The sequence below is a fragment of the Chenopodium album genome, chromosome 5, assembly GCF_948465745.1.
Source record: "Chenopodium album chromosome 5, dcCheAlbu1.1, whole genome shotgun sequence".
In the NCBI taxonomy this organism is placed as follows: Eukaryota; Viridiplantae; Streptophyta; class Magnoliopsida; order Caryophyllales; family Amaranthaceae; genus Chenopodium; species Chenopodium album.
In genome coordinates, this window is record NC_137838.1 from 20,920,552 (window position 1) to 20,937,415 (window position 16,864).

At 31.5% G+C, this 16,864-nt stretch overlaps 1 protein-coding gene across 2 annotated transcripts; it reads left to right on the top strand.

Annotated features, from left to right (window-relative positions):
• The first annotated feature begins 5,446 nt into the window (after positions 1 to 5,446).
• On the top strand, positions 5,447 to 16,513 carry LOC145630582 (transcription factor bHLH129-like). 2 transcript variants are annotated; one of them, XM_081682824.1, is made up of 6 exons: positions 5,447 to 5,917; positions 13,830 to 14,182; positions 14,394 to 14,516; positions 14,850 to 14,915; positions 15,805 to 15,873; positions 16,013 to 16,513. In XM_081682824.1, exons 1-6 carry the CDS (start codon positions 5,506 to 5,508, stop codon positions 16,064 to 16,066), a joined length of 1,077 nt encoding a protein of 358 aa, XP_081538950.1. In that variant the 5' UTR covers positions 5,447 to 5,505; the 3' UTR covers positions 16,067 to 16,513. The 2 variants fall into 2 exon arrangements, with proteins under 2 accessions (XP_081538950.1, XP_081538949.1); XM_081682823.1 differs by having other exon boundaries at positions 5,448 to 5,917; positions 13,812 to 14,182.
• The last annotated feature ends 351 nt before the right edge of the window (positions 16,514 to 16,864 follow it).

The window sequence follows — 16,864 nt, forward strand, 5'->3', positions numbered from 1 at the left end:
AGTAAAGAGAGAAAATCTAAGAGAAGAATTTAGAAAGAGTAAAAGAAGATACTAAACTCGCTTAACGGAGAAGTATTTATATTCAGCAAGAATCCTAAACTAAAACAAACTTAAACGACGATTAAACCGCCTAATAATAACACGCGCCCGATTGGGCGAGGCACCGCCCGATCGGGCCCGCCTTTTTACTCTCAGGTATGTCTCTCGCGCCCAGCCAGGCGCGAGTTCGGGCGCCAGCTTCGCTTCCCCCGCCCGGCCGGGCGCGCCTTCGGGCGGGACCTCTAATGGCCGGGCGGCACTCTTGGGCTACTCTTTGGACTTCGATTGGGCTCCAATTCTTCGGGCCAATCCGGATTTCCTCTTCGGGTCTTGAATACTCGGTCCAAATGCCCCAGTATCACATATACCGAGCCCTTAATTACCGGTTCAATGGCTCTAACCGGCCCTGGGCTATGAAGGATGGTCGTGCATCTCCAATGCTCGTAGTTGCTCCATAAAATCCCGGGAAAATGCTCCAAAAGTGCAAATCCCTACAAAAGTCAACCAAATCTACGGAAACACTAGAAAACACCAATTAGTAATAAAAGTGGCTCTAAATAGCCAAAAACACTACTAATTATGACCAAGGGACGGGGGTAAAATACTATATAAAATGAACATATCAAGCATTAGTCAGGGGAAATATGTAAATACATAACTTTGGGGCTATATAAATGTCCAACATACTACTCTAAAGAGTTTTAAAACGCAAAAGAGGCAATTAACATTAATTACAACACATAAATAAATAAATATTTTAGAGGGTGTAATTAATTATCCAAATACTATTCATAAGAGCTATATTAAATTTTTATATAAAAAAAAAGTAGTGATTTTTTCTTTTTTATAAAGGTAAGTTTATATATCAAGCATTAGGAATTTAGGATGTCCTCCTCACGAGGGGAACTCCTAATGTATTAGAAGAAAGAATAGAGAACAAACTAGAGTTATTACAAATGAATATCAATATTCATATTATCAAGAACTAAATTTCCCATATTAGTTATCCAATCCGTTGCGCGATTTGCCTCTCGACAGATATGTTGGATACTCCAATTATTAAACTGAATGGAGAGAACTAGTGTCTTAGATAACATGCTTAATTTGCCAAGGGACTGTCCAAGCGTCTTTTATTGATTTAACGACTAAAATGACTTCGTTTGACTTTAGTTTGACTTTACCTTTTGCTTGGTTTGAATTTTTAAGTTGATTTGCTTTGAATGGTTTTTAAGTGAGTCTTTCACTGTGTGTCCTTGATAATTGCCTTAGTCGTTATCACGGTGTCGGTTTTCCTCATTTCGTATTTTAAAAAGAGCAAAACAAATTTTAATGGAAAGGAATTTCTAGAGTGTTACACACAAACTCATCCCTAGCAGCTCCTCTGACATTCCATATTATGATTTTCATATTCAAATTCAGAAGAGGACACTACAAAGTAACCTTTGGCACATCATTCGACCATGCATGAGGCGAAAGGAAGAATCTCTCCCAATCCTTCCATTGTTCCATGAGATTCAATGGCCCCAAATCCTCTAATTTTATCGGAGTTGGCAACACATGCACTTCTTGGTAACTCTTTGGAGGATTGAGATAGGTTACTCGAATTAAAATCCCCACCATTTCCTCCTTGGTGAAGAACATAGCTATATGGCGATTTGGAACTCCCACATCGAAGCCTTGAGTTACGAATTGCAAAGGAATTACTAACATTCGTTTTGGAATTGGCAAGGAGTCGAAAATTTCTCTCTTTGGAAGAGATTTCCCCTCCTCCTTTCTTAGAAGCACATCTATCAAATTCATGGCACATCTATCAAAGATGTTGCCTTAACACAAAAGGGCAAAATGGGGTACTGTTCATCAGACCAAAAAGCATAACGGGGGCTGAGTTGAAATTCCGCTAACCTTTACAAACTGCCTAACAAATGATTTTGTTGCCCCTTGCTATGCATTTCCTCATACATATCCACACTTCATTTAAACAACCTTATGTCTTCTCCATACCTTTGTCAGTTAATCTGTCGATTAGATCCTAGATAGCTGCATTTGATAACATGTAGTGCATGTGCTGGTCTATACCTTACAGGACTCTCCTCAAACTCCTAGTAGAAACTACTCCAAGCTAGTGTGTCACTTTAAAAAAAACAAATGGAATACAAAATACTCTCTTTGGTCAACAATCTAAGGTTGTTGGTTACTTAGGGTTAACAAACATTTATGGTCCTATATTTAATAAAACTAGAACGTATTTTATCCAAAGTAATACGTTATATTATATGGGGTACTACCACAATTGTACAATCTGTACAATTGATTAACATGTAAACCAACTGCCGCCGGACCATTAGGATATCCTACTAAAAACAGTAAAACAGACAGAGATGACGGATTAAGGGATCTATTGCATCTTAATTCAATGAATCTAATGCATGGTTTACCAAAGTAAAATATACAATTGGAATTTTATTATTAATATAAAGTCCACTTGAATTTCAAAAAGATATAATTAAAAATTTAATTGTCCACTTGATGAATAATTTTAATGCCACTATCTCTGGTTACTTGGTCGTTAGCACATGATTCAATCTAGCATTCTTTTATTTCTTTAGTTTATTCAATAGTTTATTTAGTTAATTACTCAATTAATTATTATTCCAAGGATTAAATATGACTTGTATTCTCCAATCAAGAAAAAATGAGAGCTTGATAGTTGATGTACCCTATACTTTTTAATATAATACATGCATAAACTTAATATGCAGCTGGTTTTCGTTAATGAATCTAACTTTATTATTAGTATTAATTATATTTGATGTGTCTCCATTTTATAGTTGATAAGTAATAACAAAAAGGCAACTGCTTTAATTTTCAGTAACCTCCCACAAATACAACAATAGAGATTGGAACTTTGGAAGTGGTACCGACGAGAGTGTGCCAAAATTGTTTAAATATATTTAACATACTTTTATTTTTTTATAATTAATAAACAAACATATATAGTTTTTCTAATAATAGTGGTCCACAGTAAATTAATGTGAACCAAATCTATATAAAAATTTGTATTATTTATACCCTATATTAGTTCCTTAGATCTACTGTTAGTTTAGACGAACACTACAAGAGGGGGAGAGTGAATTGTATGTGAGTTCCTAATGACTATTTTTCGTAAAATGTAAAGCAATGTTAAAAGGAACTAGCAAAGCACACAATATTTTACGAGAAAACCTTCTAGGGCCCAACTGGAAGTAAAACCTCGACTCTTCTAAGGGATTTCCAAACAAAACCAATTCACTATAATAGGGCAAACCTCATAAGTTACAAACCTACTATAATCATACCTTTTACTCACAAGTTCCAGAATGAACTTGCTACACAGTAGGACTCTATCCTACCCAGTCTATGTCCCTGACTTAGACTCACTCGTACTTCCTAAATACAAATCTCACTATTGTATGCAAAGTTTTAATACAATCACACACCCAAGATCCCAACCAATTACAAAGAATAGACTTATTATATGAGAGGCAAGCAATGCATGAAATCCGAAAAATACTATGACAAAGCTAAAGGCTTGGCAAACTTACACAATAAAGCACTCTTAGATATTCTTCACACATAAACTAATCTAAAAACACGGTTTTAAGTAAAATCTTTGAACAAAATCTTTTAAGAAAATTTAGTAAAGATAAATTATCTCAAAGAATAAAATCTTTCGAGATAATCAGTTTTTTTAAGAAATTAAATCTTTTTCTAATGAAAACCGTACCCTTTCTTAAAACTTATCTTTTTAATTTTCCAAATCTAATGCGCTTGCCAATTCAGCTTTTGTCATATTTTCTAATAAATCTCATGCACAACCTACTTAACATATTTACAACAATTTCTAAAGATGAGACATTATTTAAACCAAATTGATGCGCCAATACTTTGATCATGTAAGATACTTGGGCTTCACGCAGTCCAGGACTAAGTTCCTGCTGTCAATATTCTTCTAGTCTTAAACTGGAACTTCGCAGACCAAGTTTTTCAAAACTTGTTGTATGTCTTCGTTGCAGACCGAGTCACTTTCATGCCTTGTTGTCTTCAAGTTCCTGTAAAGGAACTTTATTAGTTCCTGTGAGGGAACTCTTCTTCTTTCTATCTTAACTTTTCTTAAGCCTTCTAGAATGTCTTGATAAACAAAGTTACTCTTCCAATTCCAAAGTCAACTTCACATGTTTGGATCACAACACTTAGAAAACTCTTATTAGATTCGAAGTTTGCTTAGTTTAAATTCATCATTATCAAAACCTTCAAGCTTCAACATCTACACTTTTATCCTTTACATGAATGTCAATCAATGCATGCAATGTTTGATCAATAGTAATGTCATTTTGTTTTCTTACTCCGTATATGTATATACTCATATGTACGAAGTGTCAAATACTAACTCGACTTGACTAAATTGGACATAATCTGATGTAAAAATAGCCCGACCTAGTTTTTGATTTCCGTGGGCACAATAGCATGACTCAAACCCGACAAACTAGATAGACTTAACCTTACTAGACCCAACCGAACCTACCCAATTCCTCTACACCATAGTAGAGGAGTGACTTATGGTTATCACCTTATCGGTTGGGGTAGGCTGGTCGGGGCTGTCTAGTTGCATTAGGTCACTTCTGTTCTGATTTACTGAATTGAGCTAAACCGAACTGATTATAGCTGAACTGGAGTGAACTGATTACTATTATAATTGAAGTGATTAGAGCTGAAATGAACTAAACTAAACTGAAAATAAGTTGAAAATAACAGGCCCTAAATTTAACCACGCTAAATAACAAATTTAATTTTACAAGGTCATCACATCACTTATGCTTTGTTTGGATAGCAAAGAAGGAAGGAAAAGAAGGGGAGGGAAAATGGAGAAAGGGAAGGGAAAAGAAAGGGGGGGGGGGGTGAGCTCCATTTTCCCTCCAAATCTCTCCAATTTTGAAGAGATTATGGTTATTATAGAGAAAGGGAAAATGGATCCCTCCCTCTCCTTCCCCTTCCTTCCTCCAATTTTTTACCCAAACAAGAGATTTTGTCCCCCTCCATTTCTCTTCTCTTCTTTTCCTTCCATTTCTTCCTATCCAAACAAAGTGTTAGTGTTATTTCGGCTTCAAATAATTTTTAACACTTCTTCTCCATAACATATTTACTATCTAAAGACATCCAATTCGAGTTGTTGAAAAATACACACATTAATTTCTATCTAAAGACATCCAATTCGAGTATATAATTTAATAATATTCATTAATTAAAAACAAAAAATAAACGAAATTGACTTGCGCTCTCAAGTCTAAAACCGTACTGTTTAAATAAATCAAATGATACCGCTTTTTTGTTTTCTCCCACTTTCTCATTTTGCCCATTGTTTTCTTTCGTTCTTTCTCTCTCTTTTCCCAACTCCTAACCCTCTTAACCTGAATTATCCCTACACCACCAATGTACTCCTCTTCTTCTTCCTCCCAACAGCAACAATCATCCTCCAACACCCAATCTAACAACAATAACCACCCTAATCTCATGCGCTACGACTCCGCCCCGAGTAGCCTCCTCTCCAACACGGTCGACTCCATCGTCGGTAACCATCACCACCACCACAACCACCAAATACACCAACACCACTTCTTCGAATCCAATCAAACAAAACTTAACTCGTCAAGAGATACGCTCACCTTGCTCCATCAAGGTCCGTACGGTTTGACCAAGTCATCGTCGAGTAATAATAATAGTAATAGTAATAGTAATAATAATAATGGGATGGATTCTACGTCCAAGACGACGTCGTCTTCGAATTTGATTCGACATAGTAGCTCTCCGGCGGGGTTTCTTAGTCATCTTGCTTCTGATATTGGTACTTTTTTTTTTCCTCTTCTTTTGTTTTTTAATTTTTTTTGTTTTATGTTTGTAAAATAATGATCAACTTGCACCTTTTTGTTTTGAATCTTTCTTTTACAACTTTTTGGGTTGATATTTTATGAACAACTTGCTTAACTAATTTAATGTTTTTATGTCATGTGCAATTTTAATATATAATACTCAAGTATTAGAAATTACTAGGTTGAGAAATTTTTGAAAAGCTTTACCATGCAACTAGAGACAATTGGAATTTTATTTGACTTATTAGATACTAGATTTGTACCCGTGCGATGCCCGGGTTATTTATTAAATTTAAAGATATATTTTAATCTATATGTCAAATTTTAAAACATATCATTGATACAAAATTAGTTAGGAATTGATATGTTTTTGTAACGATTTAAACTGGTAGATATGTAATGACAAATAATAATAATATTGGTGAAAAATATTTTTTAACCCTGTCTGAAATGACTCGTGACCCGACCTGATTGACAGGTTGATTAGAATATATTATAAACCATGGATGTGGTACATTTTGAGCTAATTCCTTCGCTCCAAAAAAATATTATGATACAAAAAATAAATTTATATGATAATTTATGAGAGTTATAATCTAATTTTTTTTTTGAATAAATTATAATTCAATTTGTGCATATGAAATATTGGTACTTTATCAAAAATGAAACTCTAAATTAACAATTTTATCCTAAAATTCTATCCAAATTTGATTGAAAATAAAATTCTAAACTACCCTTTTTTATCCTACAAATTGAATTTTATATAACTCTATATATCCTACGTGGCACGACACTTGTCGAAAAGTTAGAATTCCAAGTGTCGCTGTCTCGTCGTCTGGCTAAAAGTTTAGCTTTATATATTAGTTATTATATGATATGATGCTTTGGGAAATTCCAAGTTTATCTGCTTAAAATTTACATTTAAATGACAATTTTACATTTTTTTTTTGGTGGATATTTTTGTAATAATGATATAATAATATGTACCAATATTGTAGATCTCTCTCATTTATGCCCTACTTGTTATGAATTTATACAATTGTGCGTGTCTCAATATATTTGTGAAGAAACATGAAATGTTTAACTCTTTAATCTAGGAATTGAACTGTGGTAGCCTGGTAGACTCAATATGTTTATGGTACTTTATAATGGAAATTACGGTAGGCTGTATTCTATTCACCTGATTTTTACTTATCTGAACTTATCTGATTTTATTTAAACTTATTAGCCCTTATTAAAACTTGTTTTAGTTATAAATTAAATTTAGTAGCCCTGATTAACACTTATCACAACTTATCTGAATTTATGTTTCCTGAACTTATTAACCCTTATCTGAACTTATTAACCCTTATCTGAACTTATTAACCCTGAAATAAGATAAGTGGAAATAAGGTGAATAGAACAGAGCCTAGTCATTAGGCTGCATATAAAGAGTTAAAAACAAAAATAAGAAATTATATTAATTACATTATTTGTGCATGATTTTGTCCTAGATTCATAAATTAATATCAAATAAGAAAAAAAAAATATGATACATATTTTTAACCATAAGAGCTACATATAGCAATAATATCAATATATCATTACTCTTTTATAATTCCCAAAAAAAATACTAATGTAACAACTAAATTACGAGAAATATTCTTTTATATCGAGATGACTTGATTACATAAAAATCTAACATAAAATAACTGTTTTACCACTCATTTAACTAGTCATTAAATGGATATATACCTACTTGGCTACTATATATTAGCTTTAGAGAACGAGAATTTTCTCATGTATGTATTCAAAATCTTGACTAAGGAAGTATTCCTTTTTTTTTTTTTTTTTTCTATCACTGGATTTTTATTTTTTAGCTTAGGAAATTTCCACAAATAGATTTCAAGTCGTTTATTTGGTGCTACATTTTGATTTGATGTCATCAAGACATCAACTTATTTAATTTATGCCCAATTGCTAATTGGCATATGTTAAATTACAAAAAGAAGCTTTGTTGCTAAAATTCCTATAGAAAAGGGATTAAATATAGAAATGGTCAAATATATATATATATATATATATATATATATATATATATATATATATATATATATATATATATATATATATATATATATATATATTTGTAGAAATGGTAATCCTTGGGAGATTTATAAATTCTTCAATTTTGAATTAGGCTTAATTCACTTCAACTTAATTTGTTTAATTGAAGTTATTTTTATTTAAGAGAAATTATTTTTATTGATTCTCTATTGTATTTCTTCTTTAAAGTTATTGATTTTTATTAATCCCAAATTTTTTCACTGAACTGAAATTATTTTTATTGATTCTCTATTGTATTTCTTCTTTAAACTTATTGATTTTTACTAAATCAAAATTAATTTTACTGAATTAAAATTATTTTTACTGAATATCATATTTTTTTTTAAGGTGAAATGAACAAAACCTTAGTCAAACATAAGGCAATTCTCAATTTATTTCTTCAAATAAAATTATTAATAAAGAATCTTGTTCGTTTATGTTATTGTTGAATACAAGTCAATAAATTCTCTTTCAAAATTAATTATTATAATGGCTTAATTCATCCTAATACATGTGTAATGGTTTTTATCGGCTTATTTCTATCTAGTTAATATGTAATTGAATTAGAATCATAAATGGATGCAATAAATCATTTTTTAAAGAAAGAGGTAAACCAACTGTATTTATTTAATTTAGGTTATAACTTCATTGTGACAAAATTTCTTTTGTTTATACTCATCATTATATTGTACAAAAAAATATTATACTCATCATTATATTGTACTTTTATAAAAATTTTATAGATTCTAATTCACATACAAATTAATACTCTACCAACTAATATATAAAAGTATATTAAAAATATGTGTATGAGATATAGTTTGAATCGTCTCGATGTTTAATTCTCTGCGTCTTATACATATGGTTTGTTTATCCGTAGTTTTTTCTATATTTTTTTTGTGGAAAGAGTGAATAATATTTTCAAAATGACATTTAATAACATAAATAATTGGTCAATACCTTTTTTCCCCTTTCTTTCTAACATTTAAACATAACAACCAGTTTATGCAGATTTAGATAAAAGTAAGTTTGTTTGTTTGTTTGTTTGTTTTTTTTTTTTGGATGGAGATATAGGTGTATTTTATATGGCATACAAAAAATTAAATGATGGCAACAAAAAAAAAAACTTATTGAAAGATAAATAAAATGTCTGGTATCGTTGTGTTTTTTTTTTTCAAAATCATATAATGATTCAAAAATTAGTCAAACATATTAATATCATGATGATTTTGAAAACCGAGAGCAACTCCAATGGTTGGGAAAAGGGATTAGCTTGCAAATCTTAAAAATCTTAAGCTATTAGCTATACCATTGTTGCACATCCTGTTGATTAGCTTTGCCAAGCAAATTAGCTTGGTAAATATTTATTAGATAAAAATTATTATTATTTTAAAAATAAATTAATTTACAACTAGCTTAACCATTGGAGCAACCAATAGCTAGAATTGTTTTAGCTTAAGAAGATGATGTGACATGACAAAGTATTAAATGAATTAGCCAACCATTGTAGTTGCTCTAACAAAAAAGTGAAAAAAACCTTTTTTTCTTGTGTATTTGGCCTTTTATTTAAAAAAAAAATAATAATTATATCAAACAAGCTCTAAATTGGTGTATTATGATAAAATTATGTATCTTTTATCACATTTGCCAACGCATAATTTTAACGATTAATACCTTTGGCTTTTAACATTATAACATTTTAAAAAATTGATATTGATAAAAATTTAAGGTTGAGATGGTTCAAACAAGATCTCACATGAAAGTATATTTTAACATAGCTATAATCTTAAAAACTACTCAGTTTGTGAATAGTGTCAAAGATTAAAATGTGTCAACTAAAAAAAAGGAGATAATATTAATTTTGTGATCGAGGGAGTAAAATATTCATTTTGGGAAGAAGGGAGTAAAATATTATTCTGTCAGTTTTTAAATACTTGCTCCATTTCTCCATACGCGGAATTTTAAGAGAAATTGAAAAAAGTAATAATATATGGAGGTAGTGGGTCGGTGGAAGAATAAAAATTTTAAAATTTAAAACCAAAAGTAGTGGAGAGAATTGAAGGAGAGGGAATATGGAATTAATATTGTTGGGTCCACTTTGTGAGAGAAATTAATTAAATATTGTAAAAAAATTCCAAATAAGGAAATGATGCAAGTATTTAAAACGGCGGGAAAAGAAAAATGGAGCAAGTATTTAAAAACGGAGGGAGTAGCTGTTAATAAGTATGTATGCTTGTAAAGATAAAACTAGTATGTGGCCCGACAATGCCTTGAGTTGCTAGTTTGTACTTTTTTAATTTGATAATTATATTCAACTGTTTGTATAGTTAGTGTGTGGTTTGGGTGTTGTCTCAAGTGATACATATATATAATAGGAAATTTTAGAAAATAACACCTCAAAAAAACCCAAATTTTGATTATAACACCACAATAAATTTTTTTTCATTATAACACCATATAAAATTCCTAAAATTTGATTTCACCACCACATAACGGATTTGTAGATGAAATCCGTTAGTGGAGCCCATAACAGACACGTGTCAATAACTTATTGGTTTTAAAAAAATTATAATAAAAAAAGAAAAATTAAAAAGAAAAAAGAAAAAACCCTAAACAACCTAACCTAGCCCACTGCACCACCGACAACACCTGTACGTCCCCTACCACCAACAACCTAACACAAGCCGTCGGCACCCCTACCCCACCTAAACCGGCGAAACCCTCTCCTCCCCCTCCCCGAAAACCACCGCAACTTCACCTTGCCTCACAGCTCCAACAACACCAAGTCGAATTCGCACTTCCCAGCCACCGGAATAGCTACTAGCGGTCGAGATCGACTACTTTAGGGTCGAATTTGACCACTTCGGCCCTAAACCGGCCGATTGCAACTGGAAGTGGCCGTTTTCGGTGGTAGCTAAGGTAAAGGGAGTTACGGGCTGGGTTAATCGGTGCGTCTGGTGGACGATAGGCTTTTTAGGGTTGGTTAAGGAGGATGGGGCCGGGGTGAACGCCAGTGGTGGGCTTGGTGGCTAGGCTGGGGTTGGGTACAGTGTGGTGCGTCGTTGTTCAGGTGGTCGGCTTGGCGGATTTCGTCAGTCGAGAGTGCTCGAATGGAGGAGCCGGCAGTGGGAGTTAGGGTGACGGTGGTGGGGCTAGGGGGAATCGGCACCGGTGGTGAAGGTGGTGGCTGGGTTAGGGTTTTTGGGTTTTATTTTATTTTTTTTAAATTTTTTCATTTTTTTAATCCAATAGATTACTGCCACGTGTATAATGTGGGGTCCAGTAACGGTTTTTTGGATGGCGTTAGCAATAGGTGGTGAAATCAAAATTTCGAGGTTTTTTGTGGTGTTATTACAAAAGTTTTTTTTGTTGTGGTGTTATAATCAAAATTTGGGTTTTTTTGTGGTGTTATTTTCTAAAATTTCCTATATAATATACCTTGTGAAATATAAATAAAATATTTATACTTCATATGTATTTATTTTCTAATCTTGTGAAATATGAATAAAAATATACCTCTAATTTACTTAATATTATATTAAAGGAAAATATAATGTTAATTATGTGAAATTAAGACATTAATCAAAGTTGGTTGAGATGGTAAATGTATGACCTTTGTATTTTGGAGGTTACGAGTTTGCTCAAAGCATAATTTATTTTGTTAAATGAAGTAGCAAGCTAAAAGGGACACCTTTCCTTTGAAATGAACGTCTTTTAATATATGAAAAAATACAAACACAAGTGGAGAGAGTTTAATACTACACCTATTAGTTAATTTTTTTGGTCCTTAAATTTTGATCATGATTATTAGAAAGAATAAGTATAATATTCTTAATTAGGCCATATTTTCTTCATTCGATTCTTATAATATTTAGTGAAAAAATAAGTTTTAATCGAATTAACTAGTTTATCTTAATTTAGTTAAGCTTATGAGAATTAGAATAAGTGAAAATAAAGTGAATATAATAGGATCTAAAATAAAAACTTCAAAGAACAAATATAATAAAGAATTGGTAAAAATAATTTTTAACCTATAAAAAATAATCTAAATTCAATAAAAGTATTACTACATAAAATTATTCACTTAGCTGAAATAAGTTGAAAAGAATAGATTCTTACATGTGTCATCTCTTTATCACTATATGATATAGTTCCATGCACACAGTGACCTTAAGTTGAATAATCTATATCTATCTATCTTTATATTTAATATAAAAGCCAAGGATAGGGAGGGAGTACGTGTAAAAAGTTGGTGTCCAACTTTTGAACTGTCTAAATTGCTCATAAAATTTAAAATAATAATAATAATAATAGACATGTTGGACAAGATATAGCTATCGAGCGAGGTAGTTGTTAGCTGTATGTATAGCTGTTAGTCCAAGTAGCAGTTCGCTGTGAAAATAGATAATTAGTTGACTAGCTATTAGTTGTGAAATTCTAAAAATATAGAAGAAAAACTCCAACAGTTAGTTACCTAGCTTTTCACAAAAGCTAATAATATTAACTATTCAAAATGCTACTCCAACCACTAAACACAACTCCCACCATTAAATTGCCTAACACTAATATTTTTTACTTAATAATGGTTTGAATAAGTTTAACCACTAAAAGCTACTCAAATGCCAATGCCGAACACGCCAAATGCATATCCTTTATAGTAATGTTAGTTTCCTAAATTTAACCATAATTTAGAATCTTCCAAAGATATAAAAAAGTCCTTAAAGGGAAACTCAACATATTAAGTTATTAATAACACCAAATCAAATAATATACTACTAATATTACACATGTAAAGAATTATACCCTTTATACAATCAAGAATTTTCATAAAATATGAAAGAAGACCTCAAAAAAATTAGATTATAAATAATTGAGAGGCTTTTTAAACTTCAAAATCAAGTTTGAAAGGCATTATACAAGATTTTGAAAGGCATTAAACAAGATGTCGGAGTTGTAAAAGCAATTATACATGTGAAGTATCACAATCATAGTACAAATTTGCGGAAAACAGGCATCGCCGTGCATATAGCGGTAATACTTACATATACTTATATATTAAAAAGTGTTTCTAAAAATGTAAAAATGTCAATGTGTCACATGTATCCCCAGCCCCATTCCACAATCTTTGTTTCATGTATAGTTAACTAAAAATGTCTTCGAAGAGACTGGAATATATACTAGATAGAGCTCATTGAATGAAGACCACACTTATTAGTTATTACTTTTTTAATTAGTTACTACATAAATATATATTAGATTGTAGAGAAAAAAAAAGTAATCCAAAATAATTTATTGTTATTCTTGTATTATTATTATACTGACAATAAAAAAAAAAAAAAATTAAAATAAAAAATAACACAACAAGTCTTTCAAAGCTCTTTAAGTAAGTTTTTTTGTTTAAATAAAAAAAATACTCAAAGTAATGTCCAAAAGGAGTCTTCTTTGCTTCTCTACCACCAAGCTATAAATATCACTTCTATTCTCTCTATCTTTAAAAAGTTCAAGTAAACTCTTATGAATAGTGCATAGACGTTTGTATTTGTTTTGATTGCTTATATGCGCTCATTGATTCTAATTGCCTTTTTTTTTTAACTACTATGAATAATGTGTGGACATTTATACCCCTAAAGACATTTGTTTACATATTTGGTCTCATTAATGCTAATGTTAAATGTCAACAACAAAATGAAATTGTTGTATATGTATGTCCATGATGAAATGTCCAATATTTTGTGTGTGTGTGTGTATTCTTGAGAACCAATTTGAAAATATTTACCTATGTAGGATATTCTGTTCCAAAAGGATTTGATGTGAACTACAATAATGGACTAGCTGGGAGTTCATCAATAGGTCATGATCAACACATGTTATCAAGGTTAGGCTCTCAATTGAGCTTCACAAGAAAAGATCATCATTCTCTCTCTCAAATTTCAGAGATGAATGAGAGTGTTCTCGAAGGCATGAGCTCCCATGGCCATGATGATCATGAACGTAAGAGATCAGTTCCTTCACAGTCTCGGTCACCCTCTGGATTTTCATTGACTGCTTGGGATGACAGCAATGAAAACAACTTTGTTATTTCGACATCATCAAACAAACGAGGAAAGACTATCAATGATGATATCCTTAATGGTTTAGGTGCCATTGATTCTCAGGTAACTGCTTTTTTCTAGTAGGTTTATTAAGAGTATTAGAGCAAGATGTATACACTTTACATTCATGCATTAGTCTGTTGAGTTTCTTAGATATGTGTTGTGCACGAACATGTATGTATGTGTTGTCAAACATTAGAGAAGATGAAATAAAATTGAATGTTGTCATAAGACTTGTATATGTTCACAATTGTTTTTATTTCCATTTTTATAGCAAGCAATGGCGTTAGAGATGGCAACAATGGAGAGGCTGATGCAAGTACCTGAGAATTCGGTCCCTTGTAAAATTCGTGCTAAGCGTGGATTTGCAACTCACCCTAGAAGCATTGCTGAAAGGGTCAGTACAAATATATATGCTTCATTTCATTTCTAGTTGAATGCTAATTACTTCAGCATACTAAAGTTGAGATGGAATAAATTTGGCAATAAATTCATCTATGAAATATAATTTTAGTAATTGATGATCTTATGACTGTTGTTGATAATGAAACATTACTCTCAAGCTAAAATCTAAACAGAAAATATAAATTTGCATTACTTAGAATGTAATCACCTTCAATCCGATTGATTCTTTAATACTCCGTATGCTTTCATGTTTTTCGTAATTTCGTGTATGGAATTGTTAGATTTTATCTTTACTTACATTCTTGTTATAATGTTCATGCTGCAGGAAAGAAGAACTAGGATAAGTGGGAAATTAAAGAAGTTACAAGAGCTTGTTCCCAATATGGACAAGGTGAATTTTCTATTTCAAGCTTCAACTCGTTTCATTTGATTTTGCGATTTTGAAAAAATATCATTTGTTTTTCTATTGAGAGTATGATTCTATAAGGGTTTTATTCTATATTTAAGTAATTACGAATTTACGATACTGTAGTAATTACAAGGTGAATAGGTAGGTTACCGTGATTAATTTATGATACCATAGTAATACATTGTTTATGATAAGGAAATAATTTAGCTTTATGTAGTAAAGAAATTACAGGGTGAATAGCTAGATTACCTTTGCGTTTCATCATTTTTCTATTTTAATAAAAAAAAATGATCTTATATTTACCCCTTTTCATTGACTTCATTGACATTGGTGACGAAGCTGCCAAAAGTACAATATATTTAAAAGTACAATATATTTAAAGCTTAACAACTACTCAACTAGTCTGGCACATTCTTTAGAAAGACTGAATTACTATCTCTCCTTCTATTTTAAAAACTCTAAAAACAACTCATTTTATGTGGAATTGTGGAGTATTTGTTATGGAGTTTAGCTAAAATACAATAATTTATTGTCTACTACATTATTAGCTCTACTACTATAATATTTACATCTCTACCATACCAACATAATTTTCATCTCAAACTCATTGAAGGGTATCAACCCCATGTTTCACTTTGGCTTGGACAAAATACGAAGAATTTCTTAGTTTTCGCGGTGATCAAGGGTAAAATACATGGGAATTAGAATTGCTACTTGGAATTTAAACTAACAAATACATGACTACGTGAGTGGTATATTGTACTGGGACGAAGTAAAATAATATGTAAAAAGTAACATTCTACGTAATAATTTGGGACTGGGATATCTGCTATAACGATTTTTCCATTTGTTCTGTGCTTTCTGTTTGCAGCAAACAAGCTATTCAGACATGCTAGACCTAGCAGTGCAGCACATCAAAGGACTTCAAGGCCAGATTGAGGTAAACTCTCTAGATCACACGCATATATATATTGAACAAGGGACAACTGTCTTTTCCGAAACACTTCTTAGTTCAGTTATACTTTCTTGGATTGCCAGTTTTTACATGGTCTAAACTCAAGCATTTGTTTTGTTTTTAGAAACTGAATGAAGACCTAGATCATTGCACATGTGGATGCAAGCCAAATAATTAAGATGCAGTCCTAACTCTGGAATGAAGTCTCGACTCTCAACAGGTTATGGCTGCCTCAATGGAAGCTTGGTTATCGAAGAATGATCGATTGCCAAAACTGAACCAGTGGATTTTTGTTTGTACATAAACATGTAATTTTTCCTTCCTAACTAATTAATTGGGGAGGTTTAAGAGAGTTAAATAGATGATCCCTCCCTCTTTTCATTTGGTAGTTTTATGCTGTTCAATTTTTGTAAGCATTGTTCATGCAATTTTACTTTTGTTAATTGAACTAGCTTATCTAAATTCAAAGCATTTAGCAAGACTGCAAGAGTGTGCAACAGTAAAAGGCACGGCCTAAGCTGGTTTATAGTGTGATTTTACGGCTTTTTATGTAGTGGTTAATCTTAGCAAAACATTCCTAAAGTTGAAACTAGAATTCCATATCGAAGCAATCTGGTTTCTCTAATATGGGTAAAATAAGTACTGCACATACACTGTATTTAGTGGTTAATCTTGTATGATTTATTTGTGTTATGAGATAAGAGATGCAGCTACCATAGTATTATTTCCAGCTAAATGGTCTTGACTCTTGTTTTACTCTAGTAGGTGCACATTCTAATTAACTTGCTATTTACATGTTATGGTGAAACGAAAGAATGGTTGCACAATAATTTATTGTGTATTTGTATTGTTCAGCAAGAAAATTACATTATATCTCTCCTGGCTTCCACGAACAAAACTTATAAATTACTCTTGTTCTCAATGCAGTAAAGTTAAGCACCAAAAAATAAATGAATAATAGACTTAACTCCTAATA

Bases quoted from the DNA above. Each gene is read 5' to 3' on its own strand.
- LOC145630582 (XM_081682823.1), top strand. From the start codon at position 5,506: ATGTACTCCTCTTCTTCTTCCTCCCAACAGCAACAATCATCCTCCAAC. The intron at 14,517-14,849 runs GTCAGTACAAAT...TTCATGCTGCAG, and splicing joins CTAGAAGCATTGCTGAAAGG to GAAAGAAGAACTAGGATAAG. The intron at 14,916-15,804 runs GTGAATTTTCTA...TTCTGTTTGCAG, and splicing joins TTGTTCCCAATATGGACAAG to CAAACAAGCTATTCAGACAT.